The sequence below is a fragment of the Natator depressus genome, chromosome 5 (assembly GCF_965152275.1).
Source record: "Natator depressus isolate rNatDep1 chromosome 5, rNatDep2.hap1, whole genome shotgun sequence".
In the NCBI taxonomy this organism is placed as follows: Eukaryota; Metazoa; Chordata; order Testudines; family Cheloniidae; genus Natator; species Natator depressus.
This window is the reverse complement of record NC_134238.1, coordinates 76770922-76797606: the sequence shown is the minus strand read 5'-3', so window position 1 is coordinate 76797606 and position 26685 is coordinate 76770922. Positions and strand designations below refer to the sequence as shown.

Sequence of the window (26685 nt, the reverse complement as noted above, 5' to 3'; positions counted from 1 at the left end):
GCAGTAGGACTGCTAACTGTCGTCATCCACCGCTTCCACTGAAACTCTGCTCTGCTGCTATTGTCTCAATTGTGAATTTCTCCATGTTGTCTGTCATGGGCTCCCGGGTACATGTGTTCTTCCTCGGGAAATGTGCGCAGTGCAAACCATCATCAGCCACCGCTTCCACTGCAACTCTGCTCTCCTGCAGAGGCCATACCACGGCAAGCATGGAGCCCGCTCAGATCACCACGGCAGTTATGAGCATTGTAAACACCTCGCGCATTATCCTTCAGTATGTGCAGAACCAAACCTGCAAAAGCAGGCGAGGAGGCGACAGCAGAGCGGTGATGAGGACATGGACACAGACTTCTCTCAAAGCACGGGCCCTGGCAATTTGGCCATCCTGGTGGCAATGGGGCAGGCTCATGCTGTGGAACGCTGATTCTGGGCCCGGGAAACAAGCACAGACTGGTGGGACCGCATAGTGTTGCAGGTCTGGGATGATTCCCAGTGGCTGCAAAACTTTTGCATGCATAAGGGCACCTTCATGGAACTTTGTGACTTGCTTTCCCCTGCCCTGAAGCACAAGAATACCAAGATGAGAGCAGCCCTCACAGTTCACAAGCAAGTGGTGATAGCCCTCTGGAAGCTTGCAACGCCAACTACCAGTCAGTCGGGAATCAACGCAATCTCTCAGCTGCTGCTATCAAGGGTAGTGACTCTGGGAAATGTGCAGGTTATAGTGGATGGCTTTGCTGCAATGGGATTCCCTAACTGTGGTGGGGCAATAGACGGAACGCATATCCCTATCAGGGACTGGACCACCTTGGCAGCCAGTACGTAAATCGTAAGGGGTACTTTTCAATGGTGCTGCAAGCACTGGTGGATCACAAGGGATGTTTCACCAACATCAACGTGGGATGGCCGGGAAAGGTACATGACACTCGCATCTTCAGGAACTCTGGTCTGTTTGAACAGCTGTGGGAAGGGACTTACTTCCCAGACCAGAAAATAACTGTTGGGGATGTTGAAATGCCTATAGTTATCCTTGGGGACCTAGCCTCCCCTTAAAACCATGGCTGATGAAGTCATACAGAGGCACCCGGGACAGTAGTAATCTTAGCCCAGCAGAAGAATCTGTCCTATCTCGGGGCCTCTCCTTCTGCCCCTCCACCCCCACGAACATGATACAGTTCTGTGGTGACCTAGAATCCTATTTTCGACATCTCCGACTCAAGGAATATTTCCAAGACACCTCTGAACAACGTACTAATCCACAGAGACCTTCCTACCAACACTACAAAAAGAAGGATTCTGGGTGTACTCCTCCTGAAGGTCGAAACAACAGACTGGACTTCTACATAGAATGCTTCCGCCAATGTGCACGGGCTGAAATTGTGGAAAAGCAGCATCACTTGCCCCATAACCTCAGCCGTGCAGAACACAATGCCATCCACAGCCTCAGAAACAACTCTGACATCATAATCAATAAGGCTGACAAAGGAGGTGCTGTCGTCATCATGAATAGGTCGGAATATGAACAAGAGGCTGCTAGGCAGCTCTCCAACACCACTTTCTACAAGCCATTACCCTCTGATCCCACTGAGGGTTACCAAAAGAAACTACACCATTTGCTCAAGAAACTCCCTGAAAAAGCACAAGAACAAATCCGCACAGACACACCTCTGGAACCCCGACCTGAGGTATTCTATCTGCTACCCAAGATCCATAAACCTGGAAATCCTGGGTGCCCCATCATCTCAGGCATTGGCACCCTGACAGCAGGATTGTCTGGCTGTGTAGACTCCCTCCTCAGGCCCTACGCTACCAGCACTCCCAGCTATCTTCAAGACACCACTGACTTCCTGAGGAAACTACAATCCATATGTGATCTTCCTGAAAACACCATCCTGGCCACTATGGATGTAGAAGCCCTCTACACCAACATTCCACACAAAGATGGACTACAAGTCGTCAGGAACAGTATCCCCGATAATGTCACGGCAAACCTGGTGGCTGAACTTTGTGACTTTGTCCTCACCCATAACTATTTCACATTTGGGGACAATGCATACCTTCAAATCAGCGGCACTGCTATGGGTACCCGCATGGCCCCACAGTATGCCAACATTTTTATGGCTGACTTAGAACAATGCTTCCTCAGCTCTCATCCCCTAACGCCCCTACTCTACTAGCGCTATATTGATGACATCTTCATCATCTGGACCCATGGAAAAGAAGCCCTTGAGGAATTCCACCATGATTTCAACAATTTCCATCCCACCATCAACCTCAGCCTGGACCAGTCCACACAAGAGATCCACTTCCTGGACACTACGGTGCTAATAAGCGATGGTCACATAAACACCACCCTATACCGGAAACCTACTGACCGCTATTCCTACCTACAGTTTTCACCCAGATCATACCACACGATCCATTGTCTACAGCCAAGCTCTATGATACAACCACATTTGCTCCAACCCCTCAGACAGAGACAAACACCTACAAGATCTCTATCAAGTGTTCTTACAAATACAATACCCACCTGCTGAAGCCCTCCCCCCTTCAATCACCGCTTGCAGAGGCAATAAAGTCATTGTTGTTTCAAAATCATGCATTCTTTATTAATTCATCACACCAATAGGGGGATAACTGCCAAGGGAGCCCGGGAGAGGTGGAGAAGAAGGGAAGAACCGGGTCGGGTGAGGGAGGAGGGACAGACGAGGCCACACTGCACTTCAAAACTTATTGAATGTCAGCCTTCTGTTGCTTGGGCAGTCCTCTGGGGTGAAGTGGTTGGGTGCCCAGAGGGCCCCGCCTCCCTGCATCCTTGGGCATCTGGGTGAGTAGGCTATGGAACCTGGAGAGGTGGGCAGGCGGTTACACAGGGGCTGCAGTGGCGGGCTGTGCTCCTGATGCCTTTCCTGCAGCTCCACCAGACGCCGGAGCACATCAGTTTGATCCCCCAGTAGCCTCAGCATTGCATCCTGCCTCCTCTCATCATGCTGCCGCCACCTCTCCTCTTGCTCCCACAACCTCTCATCTTGCTCGTCCCTCCTGTCCTTGTGTTCATTTTCTGCTTTCTTGGACTCTGCCACTGTTTGCCTCCATGCATTCTGCTGAGCTCTTTCAGTGAGGGAGGACTGCATGAGCTCAGAGAACATTTCATTGTGAGTGCGTTTTTTTCACCTTCTTATCTACACTAGCCTCTGGGACGGAGATGATAGGGGGAGTGTTGAAACATTTGCAGCTGCAGGAGGAAAAAAAGGGAGAGTAGTATTTAGAAAGACACATTTTAGAGAACAATGGGTAGACTCTTTCAGGGTGAACCAAGCTGTTAACATTACATAGCACATGTGCTTTCGGTACAAGGTGACATTTTGCCTTTTATATTGAGGGCCTGCTGGTTTGGTGAGAGAGATCACACACACAGGGCTGGGCAACAGAATTCGGCTTGCAGGCAGCCATGGTAAGCCACAGTCTTTCAGCTTCTTCAACCTTCATAACATGTGGTAATGGTTTCAGACAGCAGCACCCTCCTTTCCCATACCACGCACCCATTGGGTTGGCCATTTAAAAGGAGGGGCTGTGGTTTTCGGGTTAACATGCAGCAGAAACCCAACTAACCCCCCACACACACCCAATTCTCTGGGATGATCACTTCACCCCTCCTCCCGCCACGTGACTAGTATCAGGGAAGATCCCTGCCAGGCAAATGCAAACAGCTCAGCGTGAACGGCCCCCCTCCCACCACGTGGCTAAAAGTGGGGATGATTTCTTTTCAATGGCCACCTCTGATTGTTCCCTTAATAATGTCCCTGGAGGATTTCCGCTCCATCCCCAGACACGTTAACAGACTTTTCAAGTAGCTGTACTGGCCGCAAATGCATCCCAAGTCTTCAGGGCAAATTAATCATTAAACACGCTTGCTTTTAAACCATGTATTATATTTACAAAGGTACACTCACCAGAGGTGCCGTCTCTGGCTTCATGGTCCGGGAGCCGACCTTGGGAGGGTTCGGAGGGTATTGGCTCCAGGGTGAGAAACAGTTCCTGGCTGTCTGGGAGAATGGTTTCTCCACTTGCCTGTTGTGCGCTATCCTCCTCCTCCTCCTCTTCCTCGTCCCCCAAATCCTCATCCCTGTTGCGTGAGACTCCATGAACAGGGGTGAGGTAGTGGTAGGGGCACCCCCTAGAATTGCAAGCAGCTCATCATAGAAGAGGTATGTCGGGGGCTCTGACCCAGAGCGGCCATTTGCCTCTTTGGTTTTTTGCTAGGCTTGCCTGAGCTCCTTAATTTTCACATGGCTCTGCTGCAGGTCCCTGTTATAGCCTCTGTCCATCATACCGTTGGAGATTTTTTCAAATATTTTGGCATTTCGTCTTTTGGAACGGAGTTCCGATAGCACGGATTCGTCTCCCCATACAGCGATCAGATCCAGTACCTCCCGTTCGATCCATGCTGGAGCTCTTTTGCGATTCTGGGACTGCATAGTCACCTGTGCTAATGAGCTCTGCATGGTCACCTCTGCTGATGAGCTTGCCACACTGGCCAAACAGGAAATGAAATTCAAAAATTCCTGGTGCTTTTCCTGTCTACCTGGCTAGTGCATCTGAGTTGAATGTGCTGTCCAGAGCGGTTACAATGGAGCACTCTGGGATAGCTCCCGGAGGCCAATACCGTCGAATTGCATCCACACTACCCAAAATTCGACCCGGTGATGTCAATTTCCGTGCTAATCCCCTCGTTGGGGAGGAGTACAGAAATCGATTTTAAGAGCCCTTTAAGTCGACAAAAATGGCTTAATCATGTGGATGGTTGCAGGGTTAAATCGATCTAATGCTGCTAAATTCGACCTAAACTCATAGTGTAGACCAGGGCTAAGGTAGTGTAAGCCCTAAGAAAATGTTTTAAAAACATAATAATCTATTGTTGTTGCAGTATCCTTTTTGAAAGAAATTTTAAGGGAGACAGATTTTTTTGTTTCAAAAACATTCCAGTGCAGAATTTGGAATGCAAATTGCACCAGTGCACAAGATCTAGGAAGTGGGACCGACTCAAAATAGATGAGTTTATTTTCACTATCCAAACTGAGGGAAACTTCAAACACACAGTTTAGAAGGTAAAAAGTAAATAGATAATAATTCTTTTAGATTTAGTAAGTGCTGTTAGTAACAGAAGTGAAGAATTTTTTTAAATACAGAAGATGATTTTAAACATGTGTCCTCTTATATTTCCTTCAGTCTCACAACAGAAATATACCTCCCAAAAGAGAGAGAACTAAGGTTGAATAATATGGACTTTTGGCCCAGAAGAGTCCAGAAAACAGGGCTTGTAATGAAAAAGAGTTACTGAGGAAATCTTTCTCAATATGAAACATGGGAACAAGGTTGATGGCCCCTCGGGTAACTATGATCTAGTATTCACCATAACTGAGAATCCTTCTATAAGTTCTATCCTCTGGGAAAACACTGGGACATTCATAAGCCATGGATCTGAGAGTTCTCAAATTTAGGGAAAAAACCCTAGAGTTTTGCAATCAAAAGACTAGAGGGCCTGATCCTGATCTCTCTTTGAGTTAAAGGACTTGAGTAATTCCAATGAAGTTAGAGATAGGTGCAAAATCAGTGTGAGAGCAGAATCGAGCATCTAGAAGAGGAACTGAAAATCTTATTGGTTTGTAGTAGCTTTTCGCTTAAGCCTGGTACAGTACAGTAAAACACCCTTATATGAGATGGATAGAAATTCAATACACACAAGAAGAGCATTCCACTCTTCCTGAACGACTACACACCAAAATGATACAATCAAGGTACCAAGAAATGACCATTTTTTAAAACACCTTGCGTAAGGCAGAAAAATATCTATAGACTTTAAAAAAAAATGTTCGACCTCAACTGGTTTTCTCAGTGAAGAATTGCTACAAATATTAGCCTGAAGTTCAAGATAAAAGAGTTTAGGGTTGGTAGGCCTTAAATTTAGCCTTTCTGTAAAGAATTTGCCGTAGCAGTGCAATTTGTTCCTTGTATAACACTGCAGACATAAGGAGAATCCTTCACCACATTTTTCATGGCAGTGAGATATGCACTTGTCAACATATTTTGTCACCGCAAAGTGGCTCTTGGCAACAGGATCATAAAGATCAATAAAAAAGTGCAGATTCTCAATATTTTACTAGCAGCTGCAAAAATTTCATTTATCTTGTTATTTTCCTCGCTTACTGCCACCCTGTCTCAGGAGGGCACTGCTAGCTAAGCAGAATGTTTTTCCCAACATTCTATGAATATCTGACAAAAACTCTTGCCTTCGTGTGTCTCTCTCTCTCACTCTCTTTCTCTGCTTCTCTCTCTCCCAAAGCTGTACATGTTATTAATTCTTTCCACCGTTACATAAAAATCAAAATTGGAGCCATGCTATAAATCACCAGCATCTCCTAACTTGAGAAAAATCGAGTCTACTTTGTACTTCACCCTTGTAACATTTCATCTCTCAGTTTGGCTTCCCTTAACATAAACACAGCAGTCCGGCAAATGAATGTGCTAAAACCAAATGACACACTTTGCTGCTGAAAGAGCAGAACTGTTTTTGAGCAATGGGTGGTCTGTGAAGCTTGGAGTAGGCCGAAAAAAAATGTGTAAGTGTACACCGTTCCTTACAAGCGTACAGAGCTTCCAAAACTCGCAGAAATCTCTGCATGCTGAAGTACATCAAAGGGATTTTTCCCTTTTCGGATAATATTTCCTTTGCTGACATGTATTTAGTATTGTGGTTGGATGACTCATAAAGATAGCTTCATGGCGTCCCAACGCAGTTGAAGCAGAACACATGCCAACAAACATTATTGTCAGCCTCAAAATAAAAACAAAACGTTCAGCTAAGGGTCAATCAATCAAGAGCGCTTTCAAGAAAATTCCATTTAGATATTACAAATCATAACAGAATGAATTTAAACCAGCTGACTTTCTGTGAGGAGGATGTCCATGTACAATAAAAATTAGACCAGTTTTTCAGTGTCCAACTTTTCTATTTTCTTACACTTGGATTCAGTCACTGGTGATGGATGCCAGTTTTTTAAATTGTGTTTTTGTAGTTCATTTTACAAAGATCTGAAGTAATCAAAAACAGATCAACAGAGGGAACTCTAAGTAAAAGCTTCATCATGAAAGCAGAGTTGTAAAATATACTTAATATTGACAGATGTGTAACGACTTACTCATGCCCATATTTCATTTATGTTTTTCATCTATATGTATGTATACACACACACACACACACACTCTACACATACTCAAACATGGTTGTCTCAGTGGTTCATAATATACCTGGACTACCAACCAAAAGTGCTCTTTACAACACAGAGACAACCTTAGTTTAAACAGACAATTTAAAAAATGAACCATCAGAATTATAGCTAAAAATATAAATATTTAAGAGCACAATAAAAGTGTGTAATAATATAATAAAACATTGTCATATATTCTTCTTTGAATTGTTACCTTATTTTGACAAGGGGTCAGAAACAAAGTTTAAAAATGCTATTGGGCCATTTTTATCATTGTTAAACTGGCACCCTAAAAGAAAATAATCAAACTGTGTGTATTTTTCATTTTTGTTCGCATTCACATTTGTTAAAATATTATAAATAAGTTTAAGACTTGCCATTAAAAAAAAAACCCCAAAATAAATAGCCAACAGCAGGAGTGCTCAGCTTAGTTCCCAAACATTCTTTGATGTACTTGCTATAACATTTAATACAGCCAAACAGTTGCTTCTGATTCTGAAGGGGAAAGATTTGTTTATGGCTGAGATCATATATTTATGTAACACATTTTCTAGGTTTTTTTCTATTGTTTGTAGGGGGAGAAATGAGAGCCATTATTTCTTTACACATTCTTTTTCACATTCTCGTTTTTATTTTGTTATAACCTTCACTAGCTATTGACATCATAGGCATAAGCAGATCTGCAAAGCTAGGTCATTTACACTTTTACTAGCCATTATAGAGAAGAGGCATATACCTTTGTGTATGCTACTTTCAGAACCATTTAAGCCCACAAGATAGCCATGAGACCATATTGGCTGACAGATGCATTTAGCAGATGCATATTTGGGTCATAAATGCCCAATGATTCTCCCCAAACTGGCTTCATTGTTCAAAATTCTGATGTTTTCATTTCAAATGAGGCCTTCTCCTTGTCCTTCTCCCCCTAACATAATTATTTATTGTAAGGGATGGAGGACAACTCTTCCAAGCAAACTACTCTTTCCAAAGCAGTCTACTGAGACTACTCAAAGGAGATGCAGATTGCTTCGTACAATGTGATCTGCATACATGTTCCTCTTCTAATGTCATAGGGTTTAAATCATCAGGAACATCCGTGAGATCAGAATCAACCCTGCAGTATGTGCTCTCAATGATATTCCCCTTCCCCAGTTTTTGACAACCAAATTTAAGAGCTCTTAAATCCATACTACTGAGATTGTACTGCACAAAATGAAGCCATTCAAGAAAGCCCAACAATTGTTTGTGAACTGGTGATAATTACACTTCGGACTTTTCACTTCAAGGATTTTTTTCTTGCAGCAAATAAATCAAGACATACTTTACCTGTACTGAACTACTGTTAGATTCTGTTCCCCACAGTGCCTTGCACATCGGATATACCTCATCCAACTTGACTTACTGGGTTCCCCGCCATCAATAAAGTGCTGTAGTGTCCCATCTTGGTCATATATCTGGAGAAGAGGTCAGAAGGTCAAGTAGTTAGAACGAATCATCAGCAATCATTTTCACTACTTTGCCAGTGTCTCTGTGTGCCTGTTCCAGAAATTTATTGCCATGAGATTTGTCACTGCTTATTGATGCCCTTAGAAATACAAACAGAATAAAGAGAAATATTTTTGGTGATGCAAGTTTATCATGTTCCTCTTATCAAGCCAATCTTTTTTATATTAAACATATTTGTGGTGTCTCAAAGATGTGACTATGTTTCCCAAAGAATATTTAACCATTTTTGACAGGCCAGCCTTAAATAATGAACTGCCAGATAAACAAGAAAATCTGGATGTAAAGGCTGCATTGAAATGGCTGGAACAGCTGAGCACGGGTTAGTAATCCCTAAACATCTGAAGAAGTGGGTTTTTTACCCACAAAAGCTTATGCCCAAATAAATCTGTTTAGTCTTTAAGGTGCCACCGGACTCCTCGTTGTTTTAATCCCTAAACAAGGATCACTTCTTTCATATTTCAAATACAGCAAAAGCTTGTACTTTAGACAGGATGGCACAGAGTATAATACAGCAAATACTAAACAACTGGGGAGCCCTAAGATTCATAGTACTAAAATTAATGGAAGTGGAAGGACAAAGAGTAATTAAAAGCACAATTTCTGAGGTAGCAAATGAGAAACCAGTCTTGAAGGATCTACGTTTTCTTAAATAAGACATCCCTGCTAAGGACAGGAAAACCAGTCTGAGGTTTAAAAAAGAACCTCACTTCCCCCTTCTTACTGTGTCCTTCTAGAACCAAAGACTCAAACCTCTTTGGAGGCTCTGAAATATTACGTTAGCTTTTAGTTCTCCATTATTTTTCATACACGGATGCACCGGAATTGGGATTGGAACCAGAAAACCTAGACTACAGTGAGAGAGCCTGTTCTCACAACCTTTTTAATCAAATTTTGGAAATCATTTGGATAGTTCGGTTAAGTTTCAGATAGGCACTCTAACAGTTGGGTGCTTATCCAAACCAAACCTGATCTCCAAACCTGTTGAGATTTCCTATTTACTAATTCCTATCCCTTTAAGAGCACTTTCTTTCCTGACATGCTTGCAGAAAAACATCTAAGCATATTAAAAATAATATTCCCTTTTAAAAATTAGTTCAGCTAATAAAACAGGGAAAACATACATATATTAAATTGAATTGAAGATTTAAAAAGAAAACACATTATCAATTCCATAAACTCAATTTTATGTTGGCAGAATTGATCCAGAAATTATATTAAATAAATCAGTGTAACTGTGTCTCAATCATCATTTTAAAAAAACCAACCTGCTTCTAACCATGAGCACATTAAATGCACCAAACAGGGCCAGCCTAGCACAGCGCCCTACCACATGGGAGATATGAGCTCACAACCTGATCTTGTTTCTTTGCTCCTGGTTGAGAAAGGCTGGGATTTCTTTAGAGGCAATGTATTCATCATTGGGAGATGATGAAGGGGAAAGTGATTCTTCTACAATGACCCATATAGTTATTCGTGAGTGGCTATAACAAGCTAAAGATGGAACCATGCCTGATGCTCCTTGACTGGAGGGTCAGCTAATCCAAGAGCTAATAATTAGGTGAACATCGCAGGGATCCTCAGGGCTTTAAGGGTGTCTCAGAAAAAAAACCTGTGTCTAAAAAGGACAAATAAATGTTCTTGAAGGTTTTCATTTGTTGTTTTTTCCATGTGTTGTACCTTGCTATTAACTAACAAAAACATGAACTGACATCCTTTTTCATATAAATACATGCTAATTTATTGTACAAATATAGGCAAATATGCTACAATGAATAAAACATATGTAACGGAGAGGGAAAAGTTGTACAGGAAATGTGCCCACAAGGAGAGAGAGAAGGAAAAATTAATGACTAACAGTGTTTGGCTGGAACCATCCTGGCAAAATCTGTCTAAACAGTTTTTCACACAATGCTTATTTTGTATTTATTGAAGGCATTTATATGGTGCCTTGCATAGCAACATGGATTGCACTTAGGCAAAAAAAAAAAATCCCATTCATAGAGCTAATATCTCCCTCTATGCCATGAATTCTAAAAGATGGAGATGAAAAGGATGAGAACAGCAGACCAGGTGAGAGAGAAAATGGACCCAACATTTATAGATAAACATGGACAAACAGAGGCCTTTCCACACTTTCTGAGTATGACTAGCTAGTACCAATTCACTTGGTACCAATTCACTGAAGCTTCACTCTTGAGTAGAAATAATCCCCTTTATAAAACACGAATGAACTAAATTATAGCCCTGATCCAAGGTGAACTGGACTTGCATTGACTTCACTCAGCTTTGGATCAGGCCCTGTAACTGTTACCTCATTTTACTGCTGACTTATACCTATGGTTTAGCTTTCTGTATGTCTCTACATTGCTCCACAGCCGTAGAAGCAATGTCTATAAAAGCAGACAGGAACTCTAAATTGGGCAAAGTTTCATAATTCTGCTAGCTTTTCTTACGTTTGGGAGACATCACAATTTCTCTGTCATATTTTCTATTGGATTAATGGCAGGGAAAGGAAGGGGAAATTGCTACAAATGTTGTTGATTATCTGATGTTCCAGGTTCCTCATCAGAGACAACTGCATTTTCCCCATTTCAAATGAACCCACAGCATTCCTATTCCTGTTACACCAAGAACCAAAATCCACAGTGCCATGAAGCAGAGGGCCTTTAACACTAAAGCAAGAAGGACGTTGCTACATTGTCTGTTTATTTGTTAAATCACAAAACCCCAGTTGAGGTCTGAAAAAGTTGATTCACAATATCACTACATTTTTGTCTAACCCAAGCAACAAGTATGAAGGGCGGGGGGAAGCATAAGCAGCTGTAATGTAGAACATTTATACTCTAGCATAAGCTGTGAATGGAGCTACTCTGGCATATTATATACATTTACACATTCCCTCTATATTACACATACACATATACATACTATGCATGTAGCGAAGCTAGCTTTGTAATAAATTGCATTTACTATGCATTTACCTTTCACAGTTTTGTCTGTTCACTTATCCATCCCTTCTGGGATTACGTTTAACAGATTCCAGAAGAAGCTGCCATGCTGAAAATAAGGTATTCTTTCCCCAACTCCGGCTGGAGAACCCACTTGCCTCTCTAGGTCCCACAACCCTCCTCACCCTGTGCCTTTCCCTGACATGACCAAGGGAGTGGAATCCAACCAATTCATTGTCTTCTCCTTTCTCCCCATGTTGTTTCTTTCAATCAGAGTTGTGAGCAGCATCCAACCTGCTTACTGGCTCCCCTTCCCTCTTCTGAGCCAATATAACTGTTAATTCTTTGTTAGTTTTGCTAATAAGTAGTACATTAACATTTCCTATCTTTAGTCCGTTCTAATTTATCTTAAGTAGTACACCAAGCTACTGGTACAGTTCAGATACTGATACAAGGTTACTCTATAAGGGTTATTTATATGGTACGACTTGTTCCTTTTTTATTAATCTCTATGCGATAGGATATTGATGTTTTACAGTTTAAAAAGATTATATACTCAAATTTAAATGCAAAAATGTATGATGATTTTGCAGTTATAGCCCTTGGTTTCAGAATATCAGAAGTCCTTGCTTTCTTATCCAGAGCCAGAGCATAGGTCAAAGTGGAAGAGGGCTCTAATTGACATAAACTATTGAAAGTAATCTCTTTTCCAGTTTTTATTGCCCCTTCTCCAGAATACAGCCTCCCCAATATTTAGGAGCATAGGCACAGTGAGCAGCCAGCAGACTATGAGGTATATGAAGGGCAGATGACCAACCTCTTTCCAGGTTGCCATCAACGCTGCTACATAAACTAGATGTGTTCAGAGCAGAGATATAATGGAGACAACAAGTAGGCAATTCGTGCGCTGAGACTGCTGCTTCTTATCCCAAATATAATTGTTTCATCTACCCTGTTTGTTTTTCTCCACTTGTCTTTTGTCATATGCTAAGGTTGTAATCCCTTTCAGGGTCAGGGTTTGTCTTTTAATTGCATGTATATACAGCCCTACACAATGGGGTCCTGATCCTTGATTGCAGCCTTTGGGGAGAACTGCAATAATATAATAAATAATGATTAAAAGATAATATTAATAATTAATAATAATAGTCTTTTCAAACCAGATAATATACCATATAAGTGATCCTTGAAAAAAATCTAGGAAAAACGGTTACTAAGCAAAATAAAAAGCTACTGTAACCAAACAGTTGGGTACTATTTAGAATATGCAAGGGCGTGCGCATGAATTGAAATGTGACCGCTTTTGGAGGGGCACGTTAAACACACACATATTACACACATCAAACCATATCAACGCACACACGTACATCATATGCATAGAAATAAACAGCAGTACACTCACTATTTCAACAAAAATACATGCGCTGTGGAGCCATCTGAATAAATGTATCCACAAGTACTTGGTGCGGTGGGTCACAGAGCTCCTGCGGCCCTGGCAGGGAGAGAGCGAGAGAGCCCCTCTCTCTCTCCCTGCTGCAGTCCCGGGGCTGGAGGAGTTCTGTGTCTCTGCTTGCCCCTGCCCCCCCCCTCCCTTGTGCATGTCCCTGAGAATATGTCATGTACTAAACTTAAATGAGACCATGCACCTCCCGCTTGGATGAGACTCCCCCCCACCCCGCAAAACAAGCTGATGTCCTAGGCATTGCCACAAAAACAATAATAATTAATAATAATAAATGAATAACAATACGCCAGACAAGACATGGCAAAAGTATTCAGAAAACTCTGAATCATTTTCACCCAGATGCTGCCATCTAGGCTCTTGATTAACATGCAGGTACATGGCAAAATACACCTCCAACGCTGTTGGATGTACAAGGTCCTGAAGTGCGCAGTAACTGTAATGGAAGGTTGACATTTTAATGGAGCATTTCTGCACAGAGAGGCAAGCCAGCAGTGAAGTAGTTAAATACAAATTCACAGGAGAGACAGTGAGGGAAAAAATGGTTAGTTCAGTCAAGTTCTTTCCTCTCTATCTGTTGCTTAGCTTTGTTCTCTTTCCATGGCCTAATGAAGGATTGTGTCTTTTGAAAGTCTGCCTGCATTTTATTTTTCCACTTAGACCAATAAAAAGTATTAGCGTACAACTTAATTGACCTCGTTTTCCTTGCTTGCAAAAAGAGGAAAGACTGGCCCTCACAGTGGAATTTTTTAAAGAGAAAACGTATATGGTTCTACATTCAGATTCTAAAAGTGACTATTATAATTATACTTTTATTTATGTTGTAAGGCATCAAAGAGATGGCTAAAAATCCCAAACTCTGCAAAATAATTCTTACTGTTGGTAGAGGATTTTTTTACTGTACAGTATTGTCTATATTGATATGACACACATAAAGGTCATGGTAACTATAATTTGCAACAAGGATGAGATTTTCAAAAGATTTCCCTCAATATTAGATACAGGAAGCTGCCTGTAGGAGTTTCTTTGTGAGGGGCCCTCCAACTATGGACTCCAGTGCCCTTCTGAAGGGGCTAAAATGTCCAGGCCTTCAGGACCCATTGCAATGCCCATATTTTCATTTAGGCATTTGGAGAAGAGAATTGGGTGTAATAAAGACTGGGCTTTGTGGGTATGCTGTGGTACTCTGACCTGATATCACTGGTTGGTTATTTGTTTTGGAAAAGCTGCTGTTTGTGTCATTGTATTCCCAACATTTTATTTTTTTCTAGAATTTAAAACATTCACTATTTATACAAAAATTAGCATTGATCCTGAACCTAAGCTGTGGTTTGCTTTTTAACCCAAACTCCACCCCCTAGCCTAAATTTAATCAGGAAATTTTGACTTTTGTCTTCCTCTATCTCTATAATATCTTATTCCAAATCTTTCAAGCTTTCCCGACCATTGGATCTCTTTGACAACTCAAGTACACTCTTTATTTGAAGAAAATAGGTTATAATTAAGCAAAGTAACTAACAATTTGTATTGCAGAGAGTTTTGGAGCCCAATATTGATCCTATTGATTTCTAGGGAGTTGACTACTAATGTATTTAAAGTTAAGCACATGCTAAAGTGCTTGGAGAGATCAGGACTACAGCGCTTGGCACTTTGAAGGATCAAGCCCTAAGGTTATAAAACTGATCTCTACCATGCAAATGGCTTGAAATCCCTGGATTTATTTAGGCCAAACGTAAAATGGGAATAATAATGATTATTCATTTTTGTTGAGTACTTTGCAATCTATAGATGAAAATGTGCTATGTAAATGTAAAGCATTAGTATTAGTTACACTGGTCAAGTGCAGTAATTAAACACAGCATGGTTCAGTGTCTTGACTGAGAGGGACTGTGGTACAGTAGATTAGCTAGGGCTACAGAATAAAATGTCTTGGGTCTGATACTTAATATGTTATTTATTTTTTAGCACTTCTAATCAGCACTCAGAGCAAAAATGAGCTGCACTCTGTGTGAATAGCTAACTCAGTTGCTTAGTAAATATGAGTATTTTGACAGGGACACACTGAATGAGGAAGCCTCACTAAAATAATTATAAATTTAGTCAGTGTTGCTCTTTCCTTTGATTTATTAATCTGGTAACCCATTCATCCTATTTACTGAAGATTTGAAAATCATCTCTTTATTCACCTATGCAAAACAAAACATGAAAAAGACCAAAGCCAAACTCACAAACATGGGAAATTCCCCAAGCACATCATTTACAAAACCCAGCATTTAAAAGAAAGGCAATAATTAGATAAACACATAATAAATTTTACACTAGCTATATAATAAACAAACACAAGCACAAAGAAATTCATGTTACATCACAGCACAGTAACCTTAAATTTGATGCAAAATTATTATTACATCAGTAATATCAAAATACAAACAAAAAACTAGTTTGAAAAATAATTTAAAATATCCATGTATAGGTAATTACACTGACACATCCATAACTAATTTTTACCATAAGCTGATAATGTTACATGGCTTTTCTCTTCAGCTATATAGACATTATTTCCAAGAAATGTCAGTTATAAGTGCTTTACTGAACATTCTACTCTTAGTTGATAAACAGATTAACTGATATTTTGCACTTTAAAATATGCCTCAAAAAGACTATCTAGGGACAGATATCAAGATAACAAATATTATTTTTTTTAAAACCAAGAACTCCTAGGTTAGTGTAAAAGTGGTTAGGATGCAATGAATTATTCATTCATTAATACTTGATAATAAAAACAAACAATTCTTATTTGGACAGTGTAAGGTACTATAGTAAGTGGGCTTTATAGATAGAAAGATACATAGACACTATGTCCTTAGCTATTAATTTACTTACTTTTAAGTGTTTGGATTTTGTAAATGATGTGATAGGTAGCTACCATAGTTGACTTTGCTAAGTGACAACAATTTTTTTTAAACATTTTTTTTGTTTTGCGAATTTTTATATTACACGCACACACTTTTCTGTTTCAGTCAAAGGCTTCCAAACATTTTTAGATGCACTTAAAATGTCTTTAATTACTATTAGCAGAAAAGAATCTGAACTACGTGAGCAGTAAGGAAACATCAGGAGGCCTCTCTGGAAAAAATTTAAAAAGAAACATTCTTGAATGTTTGTTGGAGATCCTCCCCAACAGCCTCTGCACATCTTTAAAAATGTAGAGAAATCAATCTTGATATTCAATGATCTATAACAGCCCAGGCTATCCTAAACACTTCTTTACAGTTAGTCATATCTGGTATGGACTTGCAATATCTTGCAATATCTGCTTAATGTTTCTTCTCTTTAATCTAGCAGGCATCCTCTAGCCATTTTTTAAAAAGAAAATATTTGCCAACTAATTTAAAAGTTACTTGGACTTAATATATCTCAAAGGATTATAGCATATGAAAATATAAATATTGTTTGGAACTGTCTGTGTTAGGTGAAAGGCTTCATCTCTCATTTAGACCCCAATCCAGCAAATGCACACATGTAGTCTCATTGCCCTCCGTGGGACTACTCGTGTAAAGAGAAGCATGTGTGTAAGTGGTTGCGGAACAGAGGTCTAATTCTGGAAAGCTGATGAGTTCATAAAACGGTTGATTTTAAATAAAAGTTTCAATGTTCCATTTTGACACTGAAACCTGGAGGTCCCCTGTTGTAAAGGAGATTTCCACGTAACAATAAGGGCTAGTACTACTCAACAATATGGTCCTACATGGTGACGTTACAGACTTCAAACTAAATTTGTGTGAAATTGGTACCCTATAAACTAGATTTTCTCCAGCACAGAGACAAGGGCATGGAGGCAATGTAACTTTTAGGGCTGTAATAAGCAATATTCACCAGTTCACAAAGGCTAAACTCAGAAAATGTACGCATGCACACCCACGCAAATTAAAGCTGATGGAGTTCCCACAAAGCATTTTATGGCCTCCTCTTTTTATCCTCTTAATGACTTTTGTAATGCTTTTGTATCCTCTTAATAGCTCCAGTGACACGATAAAGCAAATGCTGGTGTTTAGTGCACCAGTGGTTCCAATTTGGAAGATTTTGCTTGATTTTAGTATTTGAAGATCCATATTGTGCCCCACTGCCCATTCCTATGAATGCAGTCACAATAGCAGCAAGGGCATGTGGAGGCAGCACCAATTCAGCCAGCTGAAGTAGCATCACCACAGACTATGCTGAGGCAGTTTTCCAACTTCTTCTCCACTGTCTCATTTACCTGGGATACAGTGCATAATAAGCAAATTGGGCTCAGTGCGTAGATATACTACCCTCACAAAAAGCAATGAGCAAAAAAGAAAAATGTTCCAAGAAGGGAAAGATAATGAAAAAAAGAGGGAAACAAATGATCAAAGATGTGATAATCCTGAGAGAAGAACTTGACACCAAGTCCAGCTGGGCACAGCAGAGACTCAAGCAGGTGTGTTCAGGGAGAAGGAGTTCCATATGTGAACTCCTTAATGAAGAAGGCCCATGCACCCAGTCCCAATAAGTGCCTGAAACTGCAAACCATTGCTCATGTGAATAGTCCCACTGAAATTATTGGTACTATTCATATGAGAAGGTGTTGCAATTCCTAAAATGGCACCTTGGGCCAGAGAACAAGGACAATCAAGCTGACCCTTGTTACCTCATTGCTTATAAGACATGAGCATTTCTTCTGGTATGTAACAATGGATACCATCATCCACCACCTTTAATATCTATATTAACTTTACCAAACAATCCCAGCATCCTATGTCATTAAAAAGAAGTCAGCTAATTCCTTACCCCCATGTTGTTGCTCCTTTGTTTAACTGAGAAGTTCTTTTCACTCATATTCATACAGTCAAATCCAACTAGGCAAAAAATTAAAGGGGTAAAGATATTTAAGCACAAATAACATTTCAGATTAGTGCTTTAAACCACTGTTCCTCGACCTTTTGGATGCCAGGGACTGGCTTGCTGCCTTCTTCAATTGTGTCAGGGAGATCTAAGGGACCACGGACCCGTTGTTGAGTAACACTACTTTAGACCATTGGCAGCTGGTATAAGAACAGGTGTTGGTAGGTTAAATTATTAGGCCTCAAGGGAGGCAGTATTTTCTGGTGATTAAAGCAGGGGAGTGGGAGTCACAACTCCAGAGTTCTTCTCCTGGTTCACTGTGATCTTAGAGAAGTCACCAAGGGCCAAAAGGTGCTCATAAATAAAAGGCTCTAAACACAGCAGAATTGCTTTGGTTCCACTGTGCAAGTGGGGCAGAGGGTTTGGGAAGTCTTTGCAGGAGAGCTCTGTTTCCCTTACATACCTCAGAGTTCAGCTCTGCCTGTCTCCATGGCAGCTGGGGCTTGGTGACATGGTGAGAGAGCTGCTCAATTGATCCACTACATTTGCTGTGGGCTGTTTTAAAAATATGGCTTCAAACTGTGCATGCACAGCTTTGGACAAGCCTGTATTATCATGAGTGTTAGAATTTACACTTGCAAAACGCCAGACCCAACATTTCTCTTATGATATTTAAAGAAATATTAAAGCAATCACTATCTAGAGCATATGGAATGGCTGTTGGTTTAAAATCTGTGGAGGTCTGTTAGAGTAAGGAACCAAGATATTTTTTTCTTCTACTTTGTAGTTAGAGTCTTTTATTCTTTCTTTTATCTATTTTATGATTTGCGATAGCTCTCATATCACCATAGTGTCTAGGGGATAGATTTACAATGGTATTTAGGTGCCTAAAGATACAGATAGGCATCTACCAGGATTTACAAAACTACCTCAGCAGGTTAGGTGCCAAATTTCCATTGAAATCAATCGGAGTTAAGTGCCTAAATACCTTTGAGGATTTGGGCCTAACTGCCTTATATTCTGGTTGCAAGTAGTTGCCTCTTCTCAACTCTGGACATGCCATTAGCAGATTATCCTACATTATGAATACTGCTGCTGTTGCATTTCAATGCAGGGGTGTTTGCTGCAGGATCTTTTGCCACCTGCCTCCTTCACAAATACTCATCAGAGTTGGCTTACCAGTACAGTGACCAGATATCCCAATTTTATAGGGACTGTCCTGATATTCGGGGCTTTGTCTTATATAGGCACCTACTATCCCCCTCCCCCGCTTCCCGATTTTTCACACCTGCTACCTGCTATCCTACTTAGCAGCTCCATGGCTCTGAGAGAGGTAAAGGGGCCGAGGGTGAAAAACTGTGACTGGATCTGAGGGTCCAACCAAGGAAGAGGTAAAAGGGAAGAAAATCTCCAGGATCAGATCCAAGGTGAGCTTCTCATTGTGGAAGGAAAGAAACAAGTAGTACAAATTCTTTCACTGTGTTTTTAGCCACAGTCTCCTCATGGCCATGCGTCATGTGAATTATGTCCAAGGATATTCCATGAAAGAACTTATAGGAAACAATGTGCATAATAAAGTACCTATTCAAGTAGAACAGCTAGTTTTTGAATGGACAGTGTAAGGTGGATGTGTTGCTAATGCACCCAGGGAGGAGTGCTACAAAGATATTTTTACTAATTAATAACAAAAGCAAGATTGGTATTTTATTTCAGTGGAGCTACAAACATTTTACATGACAACCATTCAGTATCCCTCTGCTTTAAAATAGGCTAGAAGTTGGTTTACAGTTTCTTACCTAAGGATCCTACTGTGCCAGTGTCACAAATACTGACACTTCCAATAAGGTGATGGCCCCCAGCGGCAAGAACAGGAGATCCAGAAATCCCAAATGTAATTATATTTTATTTCCTAATAAATAGATTTCACAGTTTATTACTGGTGAGAAGTGCTTCTGGCTTCATACATTGTTGGATTGGTTAAAATGAGTGGAATTTTCCTCTACAGACGTGTAGATGTCTGTGCATAATTCAGTGAAGTGTTTCTTTGTTTCTTTTATACCCAGAGTGCCTACATTTTGCCCAAGTGATGGGCAGACTTGCCAGGACCATCATTAAGGGCTTGATCCAAATGAAGTCAGTGGGGCAAATCTATTGACTTCAGTGGGCTATGGATCAGGCCTTAACAGTCATAGTCCATGAAACAAGCCCATTGAAGTGCAGCCTAAGGAGTTCTTCAGTGCAGCTTGTGGTCACACTCATTGAATATGGAGGTCTAACCATGGGGACGATAGGTCTCAGCTATGATCTTCAAGTTTCAGCATATAATGCTTTATCTCAATCCGAGCAGCTAAGGGCTTGCAGGCCTGTAATCTTGGTTGCCTATACCTCCATGTTGAAGATGAGAGGGACCACAAAACACAACATAGACCTCCATGGGATACCCTTTGACTTACCTATTTCATGTTTTAAATATATTCCAAGAAAAAAATGAAATTAAAAATAAATAAAATTAACAATTCATGACAGTTTTTTCTGTAAAAACCAGAGATTCTTAAATAAAAGCCCATACTAGAAACAACTTAATTTTCAAGCAATGGTAGGGAAATATGGTATTATGTTCCCCTGAGATCATCACTGATTGAGCTGATTGTGATCCAGCAGAGATTAAGCAGGTCAGAAAAGGAAAAATAGTCTTGTGCTTAAGGCTGAGGCTCTGCACCAGGACTCAAAAAATTGTGGTTCAATTCCTAGACATGCTACAGAGTTCCCTTGTGACCTTGGGCAAGTTACTTAAGCTCTCTGTCTTGAATTCCCAGCTGTAAAAATAGGGATAATACTTTCTTCTACCCTTTGTCTGTCTTCTTGGTGTTTCAGGGTAGGGACTATCTCTTACTATGCATTAGTATAGCACCTATCTCAATGGAGCCATAATCTGAGTTGATTCTAGGCTCTGCTATAATAACAACTGTTTAAATGCTTTTTGAATCCCACATTTCTGAAAGAGCTGTTCATGTTTGTAGTGAACAAGGGAGTTAATTTTTTTTTAAAAGATATCATACTTAACTTCTTTGTGCAAGTTTTAAATAATGAAGCACATTGTTATTTTTAGTTTTGAATATTTTGGAATGTCTGGAATGCCAAGTTCCCAAGATGATGATTAAAAGGTCAAGTAATAAAATATATGATAAACTACGCCTGAGATTCCTCATAAAACAAATGAGTAATGGCTGTAAAAACTGTCTTGCTGTAGTTTAATACTGAAAAATGTGTGTGTGTTGTATCAATTCTTTCCTTCCATTAGATTACAGAAATATTAGTAAATCAGCATGATAATGTTTAATTTGCAGTTAATCCTGTTTCAAGGCTGAAGTCAGAATCAGAAAAAACAGTTGAAAAGAGTCCGTGAACAGTAACACAGTATTGGTGTTTGCAGTGGACACCTTTTGGACAATGTGAAATTGATTTTTTTCTTGTCACAGTGCAGGTCAGGTATTGGTAAGTATCACATTAAGTTTCTTTAGAAGATTACTGGGGTTTCTGTGAGGATTATAACAGTAGATTAGAACATGTTCAAGTCACAGTCACAGGAGCCCTCCAGAGCTGTTAAGCATTTGGCATATCTCACTTATCTCTAAGGGTGGCAGAGGCCATCAATACAAAGTGGACCATCAATCAATCTGGGGTCTTCTTCAGACATCTCCTGTCAGATGATCAGAGGAAGACTTTGGGGAATCAGCTTTACATTATCAGGATTTGGTCTGTGATCAGAACAAGCCACTGAACCTTTTACTTTTCATTTGGCAAAAACATATACACTGGAAAAAAGTCCTGACAGTTCATTCATTTTGCTCCATACTGGAGCCAGATGATGTTTGACTGGTGGGACCCACCCTCTTTGATGTTGTACTCTTTTGAGAGTGGCCTGCTGTGAAAAAAATTTTATCCTTCCAAATTAAAGAGAAATATTTCTGTGTCCAGCTGTTCCGTGTGACATGTTTGCCATTTTTCAGTGTATTGGCTTTGTGCCATTTTGCAGGCTGTGTTTCAAACCTATCTTCTTCCGTCTCCTTCTCTCAGCAACAATATCCACAATGTGTTAGTGTCTCCAATGTCTCTATAACATCAATACCAAAAAGGAAAATACAAGTAATACTTCATTGCTATGAACTACACTAACAATATTTACACGTTTCTTTTGAAAAAAAATTAAATTAAAACCAGCATCATTTTATTACATGAAATGAAGTATAAAACTCTCAAATATAATCTACCTATTAAAAATTAATGTCAGTTTATTTCTGATTATAGTAACCAAACCATGAAGTAAAGCCTCTGTAGAATACATTTACAAACTAAATGAGTTTGGATGTTATTAAGACTCGTTTAATCTGTACTGAGTCCACATCAAAAAAATGGCATCAGTTCAGCAGGCCCTAGCTCTGTTTAAATTAGACAAACTTCTCAAGAAAGCTTGAATAAACATTTAGCTTTAAGTAATCAAGAAAACCTGTATCTTCTCATATTTATTAAGTGCAATTTTTAGAGTTATAAAAACTGCTGTCACGAGTTGTGTATATTCTAAATAAAGGGTGGGCCACACCATTACAATTTTTCCCATCCCCCCTCATCTCTTGAGGTGGGTGAAACACAACAGGTTCCACTTACTCTTCTGCTCCAGGATTCCCTCTTCCCTTTCATTTCCATATTTGCTGACATGAACAGAGATCAATGCTTAATAGATTCTGGCATGCTCACCACTGCAGAAACCTATGTCCTGTAATTTATCTCAGAATATGACTAGCAAATTTGAATAACTGCTCATACACTCATCACATAAATGTGATGTGAAAATTAAAAATAGAATCAGAGGCACTGTAGGTGAGGAAGTATCTATTTTGGAAAATTACCCAGACAGGACAATATAAATTAACTGTTTCCCTTTCAGTACACAAATCCAAGCTTCCTGCCAAAAAAAAGAGCAGGATCAGTTCTGTCCTAAAAGTTCTGATCTAAAAATAATGTGTAATGATGTGGTCTGCTCTTTATTTCCAGTATACATAATTCATGAAAGCAGTGTTTATAACTCTGCAATGATATAGATATATGAATAAATGGAAATTGATGGAGCATCTCAATGTACAATATAACATCAGTGGATACCCCATGCTATGACCTGCAGCCATGCTTTGTTTTGTTGTGATTCACTCCTGCTCATAAACTAAGTAGGTTCAGGCCAAATCTGCATTTAAATAGGCGAAATCCACAGAATACCGAGATGCTGCAGGAAACAGTGCTGGTGAGTCTGTAGGTGGCACTCTTCCCTCATCCTGTAGTGATTTGGAGTGCCAATCTTCATTATATAAACTCTACAAATGGCTACATTTGGATTTCTATGTCATTACATTGCATGATGATTCAATACAACATTGTAAAGATACTATGCATGTCATCACGGTTCCTCACCTTTCCTAGGCCTATTTTCCTAGATAAATTTGGAAACTTCCTCCCCACAATGGCCTCTGATTTCCCCTTCCATATCTAACCAAGATTCCCAGCCTCCATTATTCTGCATTCTGTCCTACCATCTTTTACACCCACCACAAAGTCTTAGCATTCTTCTCCTTTCCTGCCCTCCCCACTTCATTACTATTACATCAGAAAACACCTAACAACAATGAAAAAAAAAAATGACTAACCATAAAGATTTGTGTTATCCTGTTTTTTCCTTTATCTCTAACTCTGTACAGTTTTTGTCCTTCTTTCTATCCATTTCCCCCTTGTTTTTAGTATCTTTCCTCACCCCCATTTCCTTCACCAGTTCTCACATTTTTCCATTGCATCCTTCTCCTCTGCTCTCTACCCCAATTTCCCATTTTTCTCTCCCTCCCACCATATCCCAAGAACTCCCACGTCTTTCTCTGGCTCCCTTACATCAGCATAATTCCCTTGAACTCCATGGAGTTACTCCTGATTTTCACATGTGTATATGAGAGCAGAATTGGCTATGCATCTCTTTTTTGTTTACACCAGCCACCACAACACAACCCTCTTTCTCTGGGTCCTCATCTCTTTGGCATTAAGGCCCATATCTGTCTTTCCTTTCTACTCATCTCTTTTTCCCTAAATACCCTAGGATCTTTCCAATTCATTCTCTCATTCCAGGACCTTTCCCATTTCACATAATTTCTACCCTCAATCTCAGACACACCTACCCTCAACAATAAGTGAGGGTGTTTTTCATGGCTATGAACACACAAAATCTGTTTTTTAATTACTCTCCCCCAGCTGTCTTTACTGTGCAACACAATGGGCTAAATTAATCCCTAGTGTAATTCAAAGGAAGTCAATAGGGACACCAAAGGTCAATTTAGTTATTATTATTATTATTAATTAGCTAGTGGATGCCAGTGATGTGCTATAATAGGCGTACATAAAAACATTCACTGTACCTAAGGGTTTGCAATCTAAAAGACACAGATAAGACTAAATGCACTGGGAGATCCAGACAAGATGGTAGTTGAAAATGTAAACTCTCCCTCAACTTAGACACTTTCCCCTTAAATAGAGATGGTGTAAGGAGGGCAATTCATTAATGTGGGTTAGTAATCTTTGTAATCTTGACAGGAATAGCCCTGTTTCCCCCACCCTCCAGGAAAGGAAGGCCGCAGCTCCCCGAGTTGGGCAGAGATTTCCCCCAGAAAGAGTGAGGAAACCCTGGAACCTGTATGAGGACTGAATAGAAGAAGTTGAGCGTACTGACAGCCAGCTTGCTTCTTCTGAGGCCAGTCCCCAAAGGGGCAGATGAACAGCTATGGATAGAAAGTAAGTGTGTGTGTACACTAACCCATGAGCTGGGTAGGGTGACCAGGTGTCCGGTTTTTGACCACAACAGCTGGTCAAAAAGGGACCCTGGTGGCTCCGTTCAGCACCACCGACCGGGCCGTTAAAAGTCTGGTTGGCAGTGTGCGGCGCTAAGGCAGGCTAGTCCCTATCTGTCCTGGCTGGCACCGCACCATGCCCCGGAAGCAGCCAGCAGGTCCATCTCGGGGCTCCTAGGCAGGGGGGATCATGGGGCTCCACGCGCTGCCCCCATCCTGAACACAGGCTCAGCACTCCCATTGCCGGGCTGGGGTGGTGGCGCTGTGCCTACAGGTGAGAGCGGCACATGGAACCTCCTGCCCGCCCCCCCACCTAGGACCTGGAACTGCTGGCTGCTTCTGGGGTGCACGCAGCCTGGGGCCAGGACCAGCAGGCAGCCTGCCTCAGCCCACCCGCTGCACCACAGACCGGGAGCAGCCCGAGGTAAGCCAGTGCCCCAAACCTGAGCCCCAACTCCCTGCCCAGCCCTGAGCCCCCCCCAAACCTGGAGCCCCCTCCTGTACCCCAAACCCCTCCTCCCTGGCCCCATCCCAGAGCCCTCACCCCCGCTGCACCCTAGCTCCCTGGTCTGGCCCAGAGCCTCCTCCCATACCCTGAACCCCTCATCCCTGGTCCCATCCCAGAGCCCTCACCCCCGCTGCACCCAGACTCCTGGTCCGGCCCAGAGTCTCCTCCCATACTCTGAACCCCTCATCCCCAGCCCCACCCCAGAGCCCTCACCTCCTTCTGCACCCCAACCCCCTGCCTCAATCCGCAGCCCCCTCCCACACTCTGAATCCCTCAGCCCCACCTCCCAGCCTGGAGCCCCCTCCTGCACCCCAAACCTCTCATCTGCAGGCCCATCCCAGAACCTGCACCCCCAGCCGGAGCTCTCACCCCCTCCCATACCCCAACTCTCTGCCCAAACCGAGAGCCCCCTCCTGCACCCTAAACCCCTAATTTCTGGCCCCACCCTGGAGCCCACACCAGTTAGAGCCCTCACCCCCTCCCACACCTCAACACCCTTCCCCAGCCCAGTGAAAGTGAGTGGGGGGGGGAGGACTGTGAGCCACCGAGGTAGGGGGAATGTAGTGAGCTGGGGGTGGGGTCTTGGGGAGAGGGCGGGGCTAGGGTGTTCGGTTTTGCGACTAGAAAGTAGGCAACCCTAGGGTTGGGGGGCATTGAGGGAAAGGATATGCTCAGGAAGGGGGCTTAGAAAGAGAAGCAAAATGGGGAAGCAGAGAGAAAACTTGTATAAACTCGGGAGCTCACTTAAATATTTTGCTTGGGAGACCAAACATAAATGAATATGTTCCTGCTAACAAGATGCAACACAGTTTTTCTTTTACTCCTTTTCAAATGACTTGTAAATCAGATACTGGCTCTGAATTTGTGGATGAGCCTTTCCAATCAAATTCATCACCACATTTGGAAGAGGAGCAAGCATTAAGGCATCTATTTGCAAGCAGACTGTTAGCCAGCTACTCAGATTAACTACTTCCAAAGAGCTAGACACAGTTCTAATAGAAATCAGTGTATTTGTAATAAGAAGCACCTTCTGGTTCTTATGAGACAGATTTATGATTTCACACAAACACAAATGTCCTAGAACTAACCCTTTTTAATAAGGAGTCTTTAAAACACATTAAATGTTTGTCCTAATGAAGTAATGGTTTCCTAAGGTTTTACTTCTTTTCTGTACTCCCTACAGTTTTATTTTTTGTTGAAATATGTCATTTCTTAAATTATTATGTTTTCCTAAGTCTACTACATTCTTTTT

General features: G+C 41.2%; 1 protein-coding gene across 1 annotated transcript in view; it reads right to left on the bottom strand.

Annotated features, from left to right (window-relative positions):
• Positions 1–26685, bottom strand: part of PRDM6 (PR/SET domain 6) — a 92021-nt gene that overhangs the window by 21226 nt on the left and 44110 nt on the right. The window contains exon 4 of the mRNA XM_074954030.1: positions 8595–8722. Coding sequence (XP_074810131.1) covers positions 8595–8722 — 128 coding nt within the window. The remainder of the gene's footprint in view (positions 1–8594; positions 8723–26685) is intronic.